Below are 18,511 nucleotides of genomic sequence, written 5' to 3' on the forward strand. Positions count from 1 at the left end.
AAAGTTCTTTTGAAAAATGAATGCCCCGAAAGAAAGGTTTTGGTGCTCTTTGCCTGAGGAACTGTTCCGAGATTTCGTTCAGGCTGGGAGGCACAACGTCGTTGTATAGAGAGTGAAGATTTAAGGCCCTTCTTGGCGACCTCAGGACTTGGGTGTCTCTTGAAAATAAAGGTTATGGTATCGGGAATAATGGTGTTAGTGCTCCTTTGCTGAATGGGTCGATTCAGGATTTTGTCAAACGGACAAGGCACAAATATTGGAGTGCCTCTGGACTTGGGTTCTTCCCGAAAATAAAAGATGGGACTCTTTACGGTGTCCTTGGAATTTGGTGCCCCTTGGAAACCACATAGGCTATGTGGTTTCGAAATGAGGTTTTGGTGCGGCCCAAGGAGATTGGTCATTGGTGGTCCAAAGGGGTGGTTGGCATGGCCCCATGTCTTCTCCGTCTCACCATCAAAAGAAACTCCTGTCTACGTTGCTCGATAACAAGCAGTATGAGAGCATCAAATTTAGACAGTCCTAGAGCATTACCATCATGTCAATCAATGAGGTATCTTGTTTAGCCCCAGTGCTGGTACCTCCTGGAGGAGCCCAACAGCCACCTAAAAGTATTGCCCTTCCCGCAGCCTCCTGAAGCGGCCTTGAAGCGGCACCATTTGTAGGCAAATGCTGTGTCCACTTTGACAGGCGGGTGCTGTGGCCACAAAGTGCGTAGTTCTTCTGTAGCAAATGATCCGTGTTTTACATGAAAACAGGATGCAAAATCGTCATGTTCATTTTGGGAGTTGTGAGACGTCTATGAAAAAACATTACAAACATACATGCATCCATCTGTTTTCCCGTGCTCATCCTCATAAGGTCAGCTCTGAAGTATGAGCGCAGCTCATATTATTGATTTCCTCCAACTTATCCGGTGTTAAGCGCCGCAGTGCCGTTTGACCAGTACCTCCTGATATATCGAAGGCCGTTAACTCAACAAAGAGCATTGAGCTCATAATACCGAAAACCCAGGAGCTGAGGGACATTCTTACATTAACTCCAATTATGCAGTAGAATAAAGCGGACAAAATGCATGAGGGACATTCTTACATTAACTCCAATTATGGCAGTAGAATAAAGCGGACAAAATTCGTGATACACTATGTTTCGAAAACAGGATGGACTATGGACAGGATGGATAGGATTCATGGGTTGCCCCCCCCCCCCTCTCCAATCAAAAACGCCAAGTTCACCTTTGGGTAGGCATGAACACATAACGCTACGGTCAGGTCGGATAGCGTTTTGACGCCTTTCTCTGATCTCAGTGCTGTACGCTGACGCGAAGATGCCAGTCATCATGCACCAGCCCAAGCCGGACGTGCTGACGAGGAACACGCTCTGGCTGCGTGATGACCTGTTCCACAAGCGTCGGGAGTCGGACCCGGCCGCCGAGCGGCGCCACATCTACGCTAACCAGCTGCCGGCTCAGTACGACTCAGCCGGCCGCGGGTCGTGTGCCAGCGCCGCGGCCGTGGCCTGGCCCGGCCAGGGTCATCCGCAGGTCACGACCCCGGTTCAGAGGTCGGCAGCCGGCCTGAGCCCCAGCAGCAGCCTGCATCTGTCACGGCGTACCAAGAGCGCCCGCAGCCAGGTCAGTGTGTTGGCCCCACCAGGACCTGACAGTAGGTCAAGCCGTGAAGCTTTGGCGCGGGGGCCACTGACAGGCGGTGGCGGTTTTTCAGACGCCATGCTGCGGTCACACCACGCATTTCAGATGAACAACGGTGCAAATGGTGTTCGCTGATGCTGTTGGGGAGGGGGCTTGGGCCATTCAAGGATTATCACCAGGGTTGGTGCAAGTTTCACGGACCCGCCGCATATAAACGGAAACGTGTGTTTTCTAGGGAGTTAAGTTCTGCAGATCATAGGCTTCAAAAGCAACAAGGTTTACCTGACATTGCACGAGCCACGCTTTCGCCACACTGAACACTCAAAGCCTGTTGACTGACAGCTTGTCATCTCCTGACTGCAATGACACGCACGTTCGCTGGTGGCACGGTACAGCACGGCTGGGGAGCGCTGATTAAAGCTGGTGGGGTGAGACCGCCTGCCCCAGTACCACTCCATGCCGAAGTGACAGAATTACAGCAATACAAATAAAGGTTGGTGTGGGTGCTGATGCAGTTGCCATGTCGCACTGGTCGCCCATGCTGCCCAGTTAACAGTTCAGTTGCAAAATGGCCATCTACATCCTGCGCGCCTTCACGTGGGCCTTGACGTTGGCTTTGGCACAGCTGGCGCGTTCTGGGGATGTGCTCCTTTCTGCTCCCCACGTTATTTGGATCGCACAGAAAATTGAGGATCATTTCACTTTCTAATTCAGATATCTCATGAATTTAGGTAGCTGGCTTAGAAATCGCGTTTTACCGGTCCATAGTTAAAGATCTGTTGGGCTGCACGCTTTTTCTTCCCAGACAAAACAGTTTGACCACTCCCGCGAGCTCTCGATGGCGCAGCTCCTGTTAGGCTTAAAGAAGGCCTTCGTCCGTTGGAGCTTGATTATCTCCATGGCGTCGATATGGGCCATGGGAAAAGGGCCTTTGTCACTCATCCTACTTTCAATATCATTCATTTGCAGAATGGACCTCCTGCATCTGTCTTCTATGATAGGTCAGTGTTGGCCAAGCTTCTTGTCGACCTTCGTTTTCCAGTTCCGTACCGACGCAGCAAGAAGACAAACTTCGTTTCGCACCCTCAACCCCATACGGACGGTTTGCGTTTTATTCTTTCTCAAGGTAATCTTATCTGCAGGATGAATTCGGAATTATTACTGCACCACTTCCCTAAGTGGGAAACTAATTTCCTGACACTGATTACACCGCGGCACTGATAAACTAAATCTCGGGCTTTTCTTCTCGTTGTGTACGCCAAAGTGCCAGAGTCACGCTTTGATAGGTGCTTTCTTCATTTATGCACGTCTTCAAGGGCGTTCCTCCAATATCCCATCATCAAAGAAGACTCAGGAAACTACTAGGCCGGCAATTTCAGCTGATGCCACGCATGCAGCGGTGAGCCAATAAAGGCGCACCGCCTACGTTCACAACTTACCCCTTAATTTCGTGCGCCCTCTGGAAATTCGCGTGAAAGACAACCGCGCTCGCGAACTAGCGGCTCGGTTGATGCGGCGCATCCAGAACTCACTCCGAGGCATTTGAGGGTGGTGGGGGTGTGAAAGGAACCTGCCGAGTTCTGTGACTAATGGTACTTCACATCACTGCTCTGAAAAGAGAAGCTCAATGCAGAGGAACATTTCTTCTCCAAACAAGCCCGACAATTGCGCGCCTACATATCCAAAAACACATGTGAGTTAGTTCACTCACAGTTCATGTGAAGGGGGAATTGTTATGCCAATTGCTGAAGCTTGGCCCAAGTTACGTTTACAATGAATTCAGCACGAGTATGCAAGATAGCTTTTGGAAAGTTGACATCGCATTTCATAAAGCATTTCAGAACAACCCAAACGAAGAGGCATGAACATGTACTTCATTAGTGTAGTTCAGCTGTCGTTAATGTTGAAAACTGCTCCCTGAGGCTTCTCCTTCACTACACCTCACGAAGTACGAACTGCAAAAAGCGGAAAATGAACCAGGAGTGCTGCGAACGGATCGTGCCTGACGGCATATCTCCCGATCGGGCACTTTGCAGACCAGCCGTTCGCTGTCATCGGACGCGGCCAGCGAACGTTCCCAGGCGCGCTTCGAACGCCGCAGGCACGCGTCACGTTCGCCGCTGTTCGGCGGCGGCGCGTACCAGCAGTGCTGCTGCTTACGAGTGCGACTACCAGCCGCTGGCCGGCCCCCCGCTGCCAGGCGCCGAGCGAATCCCGACAGCGATGAATCGTAAGACGACAGGTATGGTGCACAGTGCACTAAGCTAGCGGCGAGGTACGTCATATGCGGTACACATTGTTCCAGGTACGGGTGGTGGTATACCAAATGTTGCCAGACAGTCTCACGGGAAAAGGGCATGAGAGGATGCATTACTTTTTCCCAACGTAACCCGCACGCTCTTTAGGGCGATTTGAGGACAAATCCACAGTCAGTCCCACAGATGCTTAAACTGATATAATTAAGCATGTGCTCGCACAGACTAACTCAAATCTTAGCGTTTTTCTTCTTCTAAAAAACGGCTCGGTCTTAGGTCTAAATTTTGCAAAATCAGAATAGCCCATGCTGGTCACTGTACCACGCCGCTGATTTATATCGCCATCTACGATGAACTGCGACATACAGTTGTTGTTGGTGTCGCTTACAGATGGCGCCACAACCACAGCCGGGGTTCCACGCCTGGCGGCGCCGCACGCCGACGGCGCCAGCAGCGGCAGCGACAGTAGCTCCTCGCTGTACGCCGAGACCGAGCCGATCGACTGTAGCCGGGGACGGGACGACAGCCCGGCCACTAGTGACGCCGCCTCCCGGGCCACGCTGGACTCGGACGGGCTCACGGTAACTGCCGCGTGTCATCGACGTCAACATGTGCATGCGTTCGGGACCCATATTGCTGACCTGGCAGTCGGGTACGTTCCACTACTTGTCATGTTGTTTATGGTGTCTCAGATCACGCTGTCAGATCACATTTGCTTATGACTTGTCGCCAGTTTTTGGCAATTCTCCAAAAATATGATAACATAAGGAAAGTTGAGGCATTATTATAACCCTACTTGACGAAGACCGCTGTTAAAAGGGTAAAGCAAATGTGCACACCACGCATATAGCAACATCGCAAACATTCCGTAACAAGTTTATTAAGATGGCAAGAGCGTTCAAACTTGACGACATCTGTATTCGAAGAAACTCTAACGGTACTATACCCAACCAGTCTATAATACATGATGCAAGGTAAACTCGGTCATATGGCATCCACTAATTCGAGAACCGTCGATGGTAGTCCATCCGAACCTATAAAGCTCTGAGTCCGCGCGACGAGAGGAATGTTTATGTAACACTTCGGTCAAGGTCAGACCGCCGCGAGTGACGTGATGCGAGTCGGCTCGCCCCATAGGGTTACCACTGTCAACGGCTGGCTTGAAACTCACCGGAGCAACGAAGAATGTCGGCTGCCGCGTGCCGCTTCATTGCATATCTGCCAGTTGCAAGAAAACAGACGGAATGAAAATCAGACTATGACGACCAGCAGAGCTCAATGAGTGATGATTAAACTCAATGAGTTTAAACACTCAATGAATGATGATTAAAAAAGGTTTCTGCGTTATCCGTGGCGTTACATAAATTACAGCGTGACGAGTATTGAGTGATGAACCGAGCATCAGTAAGAATGCCGCCAACAATGTGTGCTCATTTTAACTGCGACAAAGCAGTAGGCCAGTTGGCAACCCTGCTACAAGTTGGCAACGGTCAGATCCAGCGCCAAGTTAGCCATTTCAGCCTTTCCTCCGGTGAAAACGCAGAATTTGTCGACGGCCTCATGTTCAACGTGTTACTAACCTGGAAGAGCAAACCTGTTTCAGCAAGCAGGTCATCCTGGTGCCGAAAATTTTGATGTCAACGGTATGAACTGCAAGCTTGTGGAGACGCAGAATTGAGAGTAAAGGATCTGCAAGTCGGCGGACACTGTCCCAGACCCAGAGGAAGCTGTGAGCTACCCATTAGAGCTTCTCAGCAGCCTGGAGTCATCAGGACTGCCATCACACGACTCGGTGCAAGTAAACTGCGGGCGTCATGCTCCTACGAAACCTGGACCTCCCATGCCATGCCATAGCGACCATTGTGGTAGGCGAGGCCGAGGGAATGAACGTCTTCATCCCAGGAATCACGCTCATCTTATCTGATGTCTTCGAGTTCAAAGTAGACAGCTTCCTGCCCAGCAGAGCTACGCCGTGACTATGGACAAGACCCAAGCCAAGTCCCTGGAGGTAACGGGTCTCAACCTGACCGGGCCAGTGGTCTGCCGGAGTCAGCTTTGCGTTGGCAGCTCCAGAGTGAGCAGATGACCTGTTCGTCTTGTCGAAGGAGGGTAAAGCCAAGAATCTACTCTACAGGAAAGCACTGCAATCTTAGGATCCCTCGACGCATGTAGTCAGCTGCAACAGAATCGCGACACACATCGATATCCAGCTTGCATATGTCCATCTCCATATTGCGCTGTAAAAAGCCTCGCTTACCCGGCGCTGGACCCGTCCGCCGCGGGCCGTGTCTGTGCCGGGTAGCGGAGTCTACTGCTGTACCTCGGAGGGGCACGTGAACCCAGTGACTGGTCGGCTGGTCAAAGAACGATGCAGTAGGACGGTGAGACCTTTTTCGTGTCAGAGACCATTAAGCGGCCATCTGAGAATGCTGAGCAGCTTCTCCAGATTGTATCTTACCGTTTGCCCTCGCTTTCAAGGAAGCTGACCGCCTTTTGGTGTGGTATTTTGACACCGTGTTGACTGTATAGCTGCAACTTACGGTTTCCGGGCCCCAATTTGGTTAGTATGTCCCACTGTTCAGTATAAGGACGAATGCGCATGATTTTTGATGTCATCACGTCATCTTATACCATTAGATACAAATATATCAATTGGTTCGCTTGCAATAAATCCTTCTCCATCACCCGGGCATCGCCGGGTAAACAGCCAGCCATGTAATGAAAGAAGCGCTCTGCTACGATGCATACTTCCCTACCATGCCAAGCACGTTTCCCAGTTCAGGTGCCAGAGCTGAAAGTTTCTCGGCGCTGACTGGAAAAGTAAGGATAGATTGACACTTGACTGAATCATCTCCATCATTTGTCCACTTTCAGACTCACAGGCCTAGTTATGCTTTCAAACGCGCCACTCTGCCTGGACTGTGCTCGCCGATCTGGCGGATGTGCAGCTCGGCAGCGGTGACAGAATACCGACGCTGGTAATGCTTCCCTGTGATTGGTCCGCACCTCCTGCCGATCAAGCGCTTCCTTGCAGGCAGCCAGTGTCATTTCCAGTGATTGGAGGATCGCGTGTGTGGTATCCACCCTGGAATCAGGCGATCCAATTAACCTATCAGCTGAATTTTGTCTGGGGTATCTCACTGATAAAGTTTGTTCTTCATGACATGGAATGCAGTCTTATGCAGTTTTATCAGCTGCGAATAAGTCGGAGCACTGTAAGTACTTCTTCGCTGCTTACGAAATCCTCAATCTTGACAATCCCTGGAATCGGCACGGAGAGTTCAATACTTTGCAAAGCGAAAGTGCATTGTTCAATACCGCAGAAGGAAACAGGTGACTTGAAGTTTTTATATGAGTAGCAGAATTTGGTTGCTTCTTAACCAATTGGCCAATGCCTTCAGAGTAAAGCTTAAAAGCTTAAATAAATTCCCGCACCGGGAATCGAACCCGGGCCTCACGGGTGAGAGCCGTGTATCCTAGCCACTAGACCATGCGGGATATGCGAGCGCGGTTTCACCGGATTTAAAACGCGCTGCTTGTCTGCCGCCGCTGGATTGCCGCCAACAAGGTGCTATTCTTATCCCCATTCATTCTCGGCACCGGGCGGACGCTTGCCACTGGCCTCTCTCGCCTCCCCTCCGCCGTCCACTCCCTCTGTGGAAACAACCGCTCCTTGATTCCGCCTCTCTGACCTCCCCTCCGCCGTCCGCTCCCTCCGGGGAACAACCGCTCCTTGATTCCGTCCCTCTCACCTCCCCTCCGCCGTCCGCTCCCTCTGTGGAGACAACCGCCCCTTGATTCCGCCTCTCTCGCCTCCCTTCCGCCGTCCGCTCCCTCTGGGGAGACAATCGCCCCTTGATTCCGCCTCTGGCTGGATTGATCCGCCTCTGATTGATTAATTTGCATCTTAATCTCGCTTCCGGCTTAATCTCGCCTCTTGTGGGATCAAGAATCACGTGCACCAGCACTGGCATTGCCCTGATCTAGTTCTGGTTCACGTGCCGGAGGCCAAACAGTCGCAACATTTTTCGGGTAAGTATTTCGGCTGCAAGAATTGACATTAAAAAAAAAACGTGGCGGTGTCACCATGTGCTTGTTGCATAACGTCCGTTGGCAAATGCAATCTGTGTCTGAAATATCGGCACAAATAGAATGACTCCACGATGCTTACTGATAGCATCTAGGAGTAAGACTTCAACACAGGTAATATCTTTCTCGCTGAAAAGCACGCTCGAAAAATACCACTACGTCATTTTACATCAAGCTGAAAGACTCTTGAACGTACCGAGCCATTCAAAGGTAATCAATACCCTTTCCACTATCAAAGATGCCATAGCCAAGTTGTGAGACATGATCATAATGATCACCAAGCAATCAATCACAGACTTTACCCTCTAGCCACCTTTCTCAAACATTGGTCACGTTCCGATAATAGCAGCACTCAGCATTGATCGACACATTTAGCACACTCAGATCATAGAAGTTGGGGCACAAACTGGCCCAGACGCTGCTACCCGTAGATGGTGGTAATGAACTTAATGGTGGCGTACATGCAGTGACGGAGCGTTTTTAATCGGTCCATTTAGAAGCAGCATCGGACGCCATACCACTTACCCCACCGTACAAAAAACGCGTTGGACAAAATAGCAAACCATGGGTAACCAACGAATCACAAGGCCTTGGTAAGAGTGGCAGGTCGTCCCGGCATGTACAACGAAGACGTGGCGATGCAGAGGACGCTGAACGGCACGCAGACGCAGCACGATGGTACAAAGTGAAACAGCAGCACAGCTTAGCGGCATGACGGACGAATGCATGACCAATGAATGCAAACGAAAGCGACAACACTCGTAGAACACCATCACAGCTCACTCAGATATCAGCAAACACTGAAATCACTGCCAATGTAATGTAATGTGTATGTCAAAAACAATATTGCAATGGTCATCATTGGGTCTGATGTATGTTTTGTGTGTGCTACTGAGTGTCCTGCGATGTATGTGCCTGGCTATGTCGGTGAGTGAGCTTAGGGCTATGTTTGTCTTTTTGATGGTGTTTTTTTACAGTACGTGAAATTTCACGCCTGTAGACAGATGAATGGCCAAGCATAGGGGTTTACCATTCTTACCCCTTGTGTTCCGTTTGTCAGATTCAGCAAACCTAGTTGAGTCCCCGTTGAGAATAGGTTGTATTAGCATTTATAAAGAAGTTCGGCATGCCAAATTTTGTCAAAACATGTAAAATGTCGAGGAGCACAGCCGTCGCGTCACGGCATCAGTCCAGTAGTCTATAGATATTGTGAGTGATGTACATCATTTGTAGTTTAGCACTGTGACTCGGACGGTACCAGCTCTGTCGGTCTGATGGGAGCTTGTAAGTCTTGACGGACGGTACCAGCTCTGTCGGTCTGATGGGAGCTTGTAAGTCTTGACGGACGGTACCAGCTCTGTCGGTCTGATGGGAGCTTGTAAGTCTTGACGGACGGCACCAGCTCTGTCGGTCTGATGGGAGCTTGTAAGTCTTGACGGACGGTACCAGCTCTGTCGGTCTGATGGGAGCTTGTAAGTCTTGACGGGAGAGTACATGGCAGTGAAAACAAGCTTTTCTAGGATTGTTGACCAACATGATAGAAGTCTGATACAATGGTAGTGACGAATGTTGAGTTGAAAGCCTGTATTTTGATGATGAGTTGTTAGAACTGCCTCTTTCCAGAATCTTGGAAAAACTCCCGAGGACAGTTATGGATTGATTTTTTACGAGGGGCTTATCAGGATAGCTGTTGATATAAGTGATTTGGTTGGACTTTGGTCAGGGCTGCTATATTTGTGAGGGTTTGAGGACTTGAGTGCCTTGAAGACTTGATCGGCGTTTACTTAGATGTGCTACAGTGCTGGGCTAGGATGATTCTTATTGCGAAAATTTAGCAGTTACTGAACAAATATTCATGTTCGTCTGAGATGTAAGGTGTTCGTTTGAGAGACTGGCCTTAACTGTTTCGTCTGTCGCTATATTTCCATCAGCAGTTTCTGATGGAGGAATAAGCCCGTGTTTTTCGACCGTCAGTAATTTCAGGGTTTGGTGAAACCGGAGTGAGTTGTGTTGGTGTTCTGCGAGTGTCGTCGCTTTCGTTCGTATTCATTGGTCATGCATTCGTCCGTCATGCCGCTAAGCTGTGCTGCTGTTTCGCTTTGTACCATCGTGCTGCGTCTGTGTGCCATTCAGCGTCCTCTGCAACGCCACGTCTTCGTCGTACATGCCGGGACGACCTGCCACTCTTACCAAGGCCTTGTGATTCGTTGGTTGCCCATGGTTTGCTATTTTGTCCAACGCGTTTTTTGAACGGTGGGGTAAGTGGTATGGCGTCCGATGCTGCTTCTAAATGGACCGATTAAAAACGCTCCGTCACTGCATGTACGCCACCATTAAGTTCATTACCACCATCTACGGGTAGCAGCGTCTGGGCCAGTTTGTGCCCCAACTTCTATGATCTGAGTGTGCTAAATGTGTCGATCAATGCTGAGTGCTGCTATTATCGGAACGTGACCAATGTTTGAGAAAGGTGGCTAGAGGGTAAAGTCTGTGATTGATTGCTTGGTGATCATTATGATCATGTCTCACAACTTGGCCATGGCATCTGTGATAGTGGAAAGGGTATTGATTACCTTTGAATGGCTCGGTACGTTCAAGAGTCTTTCAGCTTGATGTAAAATGACGTAGTGATATTTTTCGAGCGTGCTTTTTAGCGAGGAAGATATTACCTGTGTTGAAGTCTTACTCCTAGATGCTACCAATAAGCATCTTGGAGGCATTTTATTTGTGCCGATATTTCAGACACAGGCTGCATTTGCCAACGGACGTTATGCAACAAGCACATGGTGACACCGCCACGTTTTTTGGAATGTCAATTCTTGCAACCGAAATACTTACCAGAAAAATGTTGCAACCGTTTGGCCTCTGGCACGTGAACCAGAACTAGATCAGGGCAATGCTAGGGCTAACGTACGTGATCTTTGATCCCGCGAGAGGCGAGATCAAGTCAGAAGCGGGATTAGGAGGCGGGAGCAATCAATCAGATGCGAATCAATCCAGCCAGAGACGAGATCAAGGAGGCGGGTGCCTTCTCGGAGGGGGCGGACGGCGGGAGGACGGCGGGGGAGCCCGGATGCAAACGTGCGCCCGGTGGCGTGAATGGACAGGGATAAAAATAGTTCGTTGTTGGCGGCAATCCAACGGCGGCAGACCAGCAGCACGATTTCAATCCGAGAAATGCCTCGTGATGTCTCCCGCATGGTCTAGTGGCTAGGATACACGGCTCTCACCCGTGAGGCCCGGGTTCGATTCCCGGTGCGGGAACGGTTTTGACCTTAGGTAACACTGTGGGTGACCATCATCCTGGTAGGAGGAGGTGCGATGACACCCAAAACACCTAAGGAGTTTCAGGATACCTCTCCATCGAGTTTGCGATCACGCCTGAATTGTCAGTGATATATGCGCGGGTTTTGCATCGGGCATCCAATGCCTGGGTTTTGGCAACAAAAACGCATCCCTAGCTATTCTGGTTTCGGGGCAGCGACGGTCTTTTAGGAACGCTGCATGATGATCTACGGCCGACACGGCGGCGGGCGGTAACCGACGGTGCCGCGGAGCCCGCGCGGTGGGCCGACTCTTTAACAATAAAGGGAATGCTTCACATTCGAAAACATTGAAGCAAGCTTCAGATATGACGAAAGAAGCTCACTTAAAACTACAGGTATGCTTTTTAGGTGGAAAAGACTGCTCGAGACGGCACAACTCTCTGTTTAGTAAATATACTTCTCAATGCGCCATGGTTTGATTACGCGGTGCACCTTACACAGCATTGATTGAGGGACGACTGACGGACGTTATGTCTGGAAATCTGCTCAATAACGCCATATACGAAAGCCTCGACAATGATATTTTTACTGGCGTTGATCACCGCAATGGAGTTATGGAATGACAGAATTTGAATGACGTTATTATGGTGTCATGTACACCAAGATGACTATGAAATACTGGCCCCAATGTACCTATCCCCATTTTCGCGGGCGTGTTGCTCAGCAACTAGAGGGGCTTGGATCTTCAGAATGGTAGGATTGTGGACAGCACCAAAAGGTGTTCAAGATGGCTATTTCAGCTGCAAACCCCATGTAAATGTGGAACACTCCCTTTAACGGAGTCATATATCGTAAGTGCAAGCCGAAAACACCTGAAAATACACACCTGAACAAGGATACGCCTATGTAAGTTGTGTGCTGCCACAAGAAATTGTTTCGTAAGTATGATAATGTAAGCCAAAGTGCAAATTCTTGGAAAATTCGACCTTTGAACTGTCGTAATGTGGTAACTTACTGACCCAACAGCGTTGAAACTAGCACCAATCGCGAGATATCGCTGATGCCAATCCACTGGCGTCTTCCACCAAGCTCCATCTTTTTTTAGTTTGTGGACACCAGGGGAGGTCGCGTTACCCTCCCTCCTCCCCCCCTCATTAGCGCGAGTTGTTAAAGGCAGAAAATCGTAGCGAATTTTAACGGGCCGATTTGAGCCATGACGACTCGTGAAGGGCTGTCTGCTGGCAATTAGCCAAAATCGGCCAGCCTGATTCGTACGGTCGCACCGGAGCATTGTACGGCACGTGGCATCCTTCCCATCCCCGTCACGTGCGAAGGTTGCAGAAAAAATTCAGCTGAACTTGATCCGCTCACTTTTGATTGTGGGCTCAAGGAACACGCAACAAGCTCCCCTTGACATGTGGTACGGAGAAAGCATGCATGAAAGCATTCGATATCGTATATGTTTTTCTGTGACGAGTGGAGCAGTCGGGTAAATTTCGAGAAAGGTGGGAAAAAGCAGAACGGCGCAAGAGCGGTGGGACCATACGAGTGATAACAAAGCGCAATATGTTATGATGCGACGATTCCATTTAATACTTGTTACGGCCCCATTCTGAGACCGTGTGAAGGCTTTTCCGGGATACTAGTGGCCTGTGTTACCGTAAGCCCACGTCTTGGGTGTAATTACGCGTGTTAATGCGGTCCCCCGCGTGTTTTAGTAGGTTTTTCTTTCAAATTAGTACATTTATGGTATGCGTCGCTTCGATGTTGTGAATTCCTTAGTACATGACGTCAGAGTTGTAACGAACCGAAAACCTCAAAGGCTACCGCGTGGATGAGCTTCGAGCTAATTTGGTCCTATGCGATACGATGGAAAACCACTGCATCTATAAATACGGTCACCATCGCCCGCCACCATCTGTTGCCGTTATCCGTGAGTTGCGCTTACGGAGACAAACAATATCAGATGTACACCCATCAACCCTCTTATCCACATGTGTCGCCACCTTCCTTGTCTCCGTAGCGTCTCGCCGCTCCGAAGCACGCTGCGATCGTCAGCCGCGGGGCGACCCTAGCTGGAAGCCAGACTTGTGTTTGAATCGAGCTGAGTCATAGATCGACTCGTGAATCAATCCTTTTGGGACGAGTCGTGAGCTGAATCGATTCACTAGAAAAAGATTGTCCTCAGTCATGAGCTGAATCACAGAGGGGAGGAGGAGGGTGAGGAATGGAATGAGGAGGGGGGAGGGGGGGCAGAAGGAAAAATGACTGAACCTGCCTCCAAGATGCACTTAGAACAGTTCCCTCCCGATATTTGACGCACTTTTTCATAGTTGGGAGCCGGAGTGTAGTTTCCCAAGATTGGTGTTTGGTGGCTGAGCCCCAAAATAATGATACATGAAAAACAATGGATACAAATGATCACTACAAATAGAAAACTGCATCCCTGGTTAGAAGGCACAACTCTGCCTCCCATTGATCCCCCCCCCCCAAACTCAATAGAAAGCTACACGCCCTTAGGCTGGTTATGTTAAAAATGCTTTTATCTGATAACTCTATTATGCTAGTCTCAGCCAGCACTCAGTGTTCGATGGCAAGCGAATGACACTTGGGTAGAAATGAGCTCCCGAGGCAAAAATGTTTCATGGTTATGCTGCATTATACGTAACTTGTCTTTATAATTTCGGTGTATCGCATTTAGAAATATGTTGCAACGGTCTCCGAACGACTTGACTCCAGGTGACAAGTTAGACAGTCCCAAATTTCGTCGGTGACAGAAAAGACAATTTTTCACCCGAGCACCCGCGCAAGCCGCCACACAGGCCTCCAGTGCGGGGCAAATCTCGGTGCCAAGAATTAAATAATGTGGCTTCAGTCATACCCCGCAGCCGCTCCCTAATCCCCGGGCCATGTTCCTTCCCCACTCTCATAGCCATGCAAAATAATTTTGAGATCATACAAATACATCCTAGCCAAAACCAAACCCTTCATCAACATATGGTTCTATTCCCGTAAGGCCAGTGATCGGACAAGTACTGCCCGTGATTCGCGAACACGAGGTTATGTGCTTCCCATCGGCCATCTGCTGACGCGATGTCCATGTTATGCTCTTTGTTCAACAGCAGCATCTGGAGGGCGAGGGCCGGCCCCGGCTGGGGCGAACGCTCTCACTCGGCAGCGTCAACTCCGCCTATGGCACACCCGGTGCCAGCCGACACAACTTCAGCTCCTCTGATGCCGGCGGCGCGAACGCTGGTTTTGCCATGGCGCCAACAGATGACAGCACCACTCGGGAGCGGTGCCCGACGCGACGCCGCCGCAGCGAGGAGGGAGCGCGTGCGGTCCGTGTGTACCTGGCCTAGCCCGCCGGCTCGTCACTATGCTGGGGCCGGCTGAGGCGCGGCAGCGTCACGCGTCCACCGAGTCATGTCCAAGGGTACGCTATCCGGCGCGGGAAGACTAATGGATCTGCGCTTGCTAATGGGTTCTGCGCAGCACACCTCCGCCACCCAGCATGGCGAGGTTTGCAGCTGTAATGTCTGGTTGCTCGAGCTTTAACTCGAACAGTGCCCTGTCCTGACGTCCGAGTGCTTAGCAGCTGCTGGTGAACGTCCGCCACCACGCATGCAAGCATGGCCGCTCACACAATATTTCACGCGCGTGGCAGCGGGCAGATACCGCAAGATGTAGTTACACCGCATATCATTCGGTATCAGCGGTGCCTGTGTGTGCATGTGAGCTGTTTTTCAGTGTGCAATATAAGGCCGTAATGTCGACGACGCTAGAAAACTTCCGAAAAGTCGGGGTGGGGGGGGGGACTTGAGGTCTGAAAGTTTGCCCGAGGCCGGAAGCTTGTCCCCAAGGTACAGAAGATTTAGTTATCATGAGACTGTGGTTTTAATTACGCTGCAATGCATACAGGGGCGTACACAGAATTTCGCAATGGCAGGGTGCAATTCAAAGGTTTTCATTGAAAACCAAGTCTAGCGCGCTACAGACGCGCGAAATTTGTTCCATACCATAAAACGGCATGGCATACTTTTATCTACTTATTTTTGTATGTCTACTCCGAATCTATCCTTGTAGACATTAAATCACGTGCACGTAGCCTAATGCGTATAATAAAAAAACGATAAGGGAGGGCACGTGCCCCAGGAATCAAAATACGCGCACGCTCCAGTGCACACGCTGATTCGTTTCAAACCACACAGAGCTGCCATCTCCCGGCGTGTGCGCCCCGACATTGAGCACGGCTGAGCAGCGGAGCTAGGCGACTGGCGCCGGTGACACGTAACGGTTTAAGCCATCAAGGGAAGAAGCACCAGCTGGAACTGCATTTCTAAAGCCGAAGTCGTCTTAGGGTGTTACGCAGTGTAGTGCTGTAAAAGACGGAAAGCATAATTCGAAGGCCCAAAATGTGCTAGACCGAGATAGCTAATGATACCTGCTCTGTCACAATCTCCCCGCTTACTCTCCAGCGCGGTTCACACGCTATCGCAGCATGCACAGGAATTCCCACACGGAGACGCACGAACAATGGGGAGACGCCATCAGGTTTCCTTCCGTTCAATTTTTGAGGACAGGTAACTTTTCAGGCACAATAATTAGTACTTAGATTTCAGTTAACTTCTTTTCCGAAACGAAAATAAAACAAATGGGACTCTATGTCACGACGAGACTTCCAGCCTACCTAGTCTGTCCGCCCCCCCCCCCCCCCCCACTTCGCCCCGCCGCTCTCCCGGTTGATACAGCATCACAACCGCTAACGACTATTGATGTCCGTAGAGTTGGTAACGTGTTCGAATTCGGGTTGAACTGCGACGCCAGATTTCGCCAAGCTTTTGCTCAGAGAAGTTCGTCGTCGATTTTATCAGTCGCTGAGGACCATTTTGCGGTTTGCGACAGCGTTCGCCCTTCGGGATCAAATTCAAGATCAAAGGACGTGAACGCAATATCACCCGAAAATATCAATGCAACAAAAAACGATTACAAAGGAAAGATCGGGTCAAAATATCGGATAGGCAAAGGCTTCATGCTAAGTAACCCTGATCTGCAAGGCAAATTTAAGGCCAAATGACAGGAAGCGTCCAGACTTCGGAAAATTCCTGTCATTCGACTTCGAGTTTGGTTAAGACGTCTAAACTCAAAACGTTCAAACATACCGGCGCAGGTGAACGGACCCGTGTCAGGCGATACTAATTTTCAGTCTTCGTGGTAGACCGAATATTATGTAATAAAGATGTTGTCCTGGAACTTAAAATTCAATGTCAAATGATGGGAACGCAAGAAAGCCAAAACTTGCTGAAATTTCCCATTTGGCGACAAAGCCACTCTCACAAGATAGTCCGTGACGGTTTCTAGCGTCACCGACGTTCTCGCCATGACAGTTATTGACCTTCAATATCTGCTGCAAGCTCAAAACATGGGTAGGGTGCAGAATGCCACGCCAAAACTGCCGCATCCGTCGCTACAAACAGCAAAAGGACGCATAATGAGCCTAAAAACGTTAGTAGCCCTGCCACCGGCCCTATAGCCGTTAACCCACAGGTTCCGTTTTATATATATATATATATATATATATATATATATATATACACATATATATAAATATATATATATATATAAATATACATATATATCTGTGTGTGTGTGTGTGTGTGTGTGTGTGTGTGCGTGTGCGTGTGCGTGTGCGTGTGCGTGTGCGTGTGCGTGTGCGTGTGCGTGTGCGTGTGTGTGTGTGTGTGTGTGTGTGTGTGTGTGTGTGTGTGTGTGTGTGTGTGTGTGTGTGTGTGTGTGTGTGTGTGTGTGTTGTGTGTTGTGTGTGTTTTTACCTCAGCAAGTAAACCCAAAGTAGAATCACAAAAACGCCGGAACGTCTAAAATTACCAGCACAAATAAAAAAGCAGCATTGAAAGACAGACATCCGTTAACTTGTCAAACTACGAGGAGAGCAAGCTTTCTTTAAAAAAACCTCCTGTCGATTAATGTTGACTTTAGGGTCAAACGACTGAGAGTGCCACAACCCAAACCCATAGCGGCGTTAGGAGCCGAAGGCCACCTCACTAGACTGTTTGAGCTCTCCAATGAGCAACGATTTCGAGGTGGAACCTCAGGAACCCTGCCATCTACTCCTGTGTTTCAGCTTATAGGTCCACGGCTGTTGTTAACTGCCAACGTCCTGATGTAAATCTGTATTCGCAGTCTTTGAGATTCTTTTTAGCTCCGACCTCAGGTAAGTTGTTGCGTTCAATCCACGTTTTACATTTTGCACCCTACCTCTCTCGTAAGCTCGAATAAGACCTAAGATCAATCATCAAAGATGGAATAATATCATGATGAAAACTTGGCTGAAACAGGCTATCTGATGAGAGCGATGTTAGCCACAAATGCCGTTGAGTTTTGGTGAAGAAAATCTTCCTCATCATAATGTTCTGACACTTGTTTCTTACAGATTTCTGTCGTTCGCGCCAGAAGTTTGGATGTAAATTTGTAATAGCTGGAACATCATTCACATCGCTAACTTCGCCAACATCTATTATTGTCTACCACACTGGAATAGGCAGCTACTAGACTTACATCTGCTGTCTGGCGCGAAGCAGGTTATTTCCCGCGAAGGTGGTAAATGCGTCTGTTTTCTCTCTCCAACGACGAGAAGAGGTAGTATGACAACCGTCGATGTGGTTGTGTGCTGGCGTTGCAGTCGCGGCCAAGACAGCATGTCTCTGCCGGGAATGCAGCACTCGAACCCGGTCCCAACCAGCCTCCCGTCTGTTTGATATCAGAGGCATTCGAACCCGGTCCCAACCAGCCTCCCGTCTGTTGGATATCAGAGGCACTCGAACCCGGTCCCGACCAGCCTCCCGTCTGTTGGATCTCAGAGGCACTCGAACCCGGTCCCAACCAGCCTCCCGTCTGTTGGATATCAGAGGCACCCGAACCCGGTCCCAGCCAGCCTCCGCTTGTTGGATATCAGAGGCACTCGAACCCGGTCCCAACCAGCCTCCCATGTGTTGGATCTCAGAGGCAGCCGAGCCCGGTCCCAACAAGCCTCCTGTGTGTTGGATCTCAGAGGCAGCCAGGTCCGCGCCCAGCCAGCCTCCCGTCCGTTGGATCTCAGAGGCAGCCAGGTCCGCGCCCAGCCAGCCTCCCGTCCGTTGGATCTCAGAGGCAGCCAGGTCCGCGCCCAGCCAACCTCCCGTCCGTTGGATCAGGTCGGCGGCCAGCCAGCCTCCCATCCGTTGGATCCGCCACGA

The 18,511-nt window shown here is 49.9% G+C and overlaps 1 protein-coding gene and 2 non-coding genes across 3 annotated transcripts; 2 read left to right on the top strand and 1 right to left on the bottom strand.

The window, feature by feature from the left end:
* Positions 1–3,817: 3,817 nt before the first annotated feature.
* Positions 3,818–15,032, top strand: LOC119090879 (uncharacterized). The gene is made up of 3 exons (XM_037213615.1): positions 3,818–3,890; positions 4,294–4,484; positions 14,381–15,032. Exons 1-3 carry the CDS (start codon positions 3,872–3,874, stop codon positions 14,618–14,620), a joined length of 450 nt encoding a protein of 149 aa, XP_037069510.1. The 5' UTR covers positions 3,818–3,871; the 3' UTR covers positions 14,621–15,032.
* TRNAE-CUC (transfer RNA glutamic acid (anticodon CUC)) lies at positions 7,330–7,401 on the bottom strand. Its single transcript has one exon. It is a non-coding gene; the product is annotated as a tRNA-Glu (tRNA).
* On the top strand, positions 11,185–11,256 carry TRNAE-CUC (transfer RNA glutamic acid (anticodon CUC)). Its single transcript has one exon. It is a non-coding gene; the product is annotated as a tRNA-Glu (tRNA).
* Positions 15,033–18,511: the final 3,479 nt, after the last annotated feature.

The sequence above is a fragment of the Pollicipes pollicipes genome, unplaced genomic scaffold (genome assembly GCF_011947565.3).
Source record: "Pollicipes pollicipes isolate AB1234 unplaced genomic scaffold, Ppol_2.1 Scaffold_3168;HRSCAF=3711_pilon_pilon_pilon, whole genome shotgun sequence".
Lineage (NCBI taxonomy): Eukaryota > Metazoa > Arthropoda > Thecostraca > Pollicipedomorpha > Pollicipedidae > Pollicipes > Pollicipes pollicipes.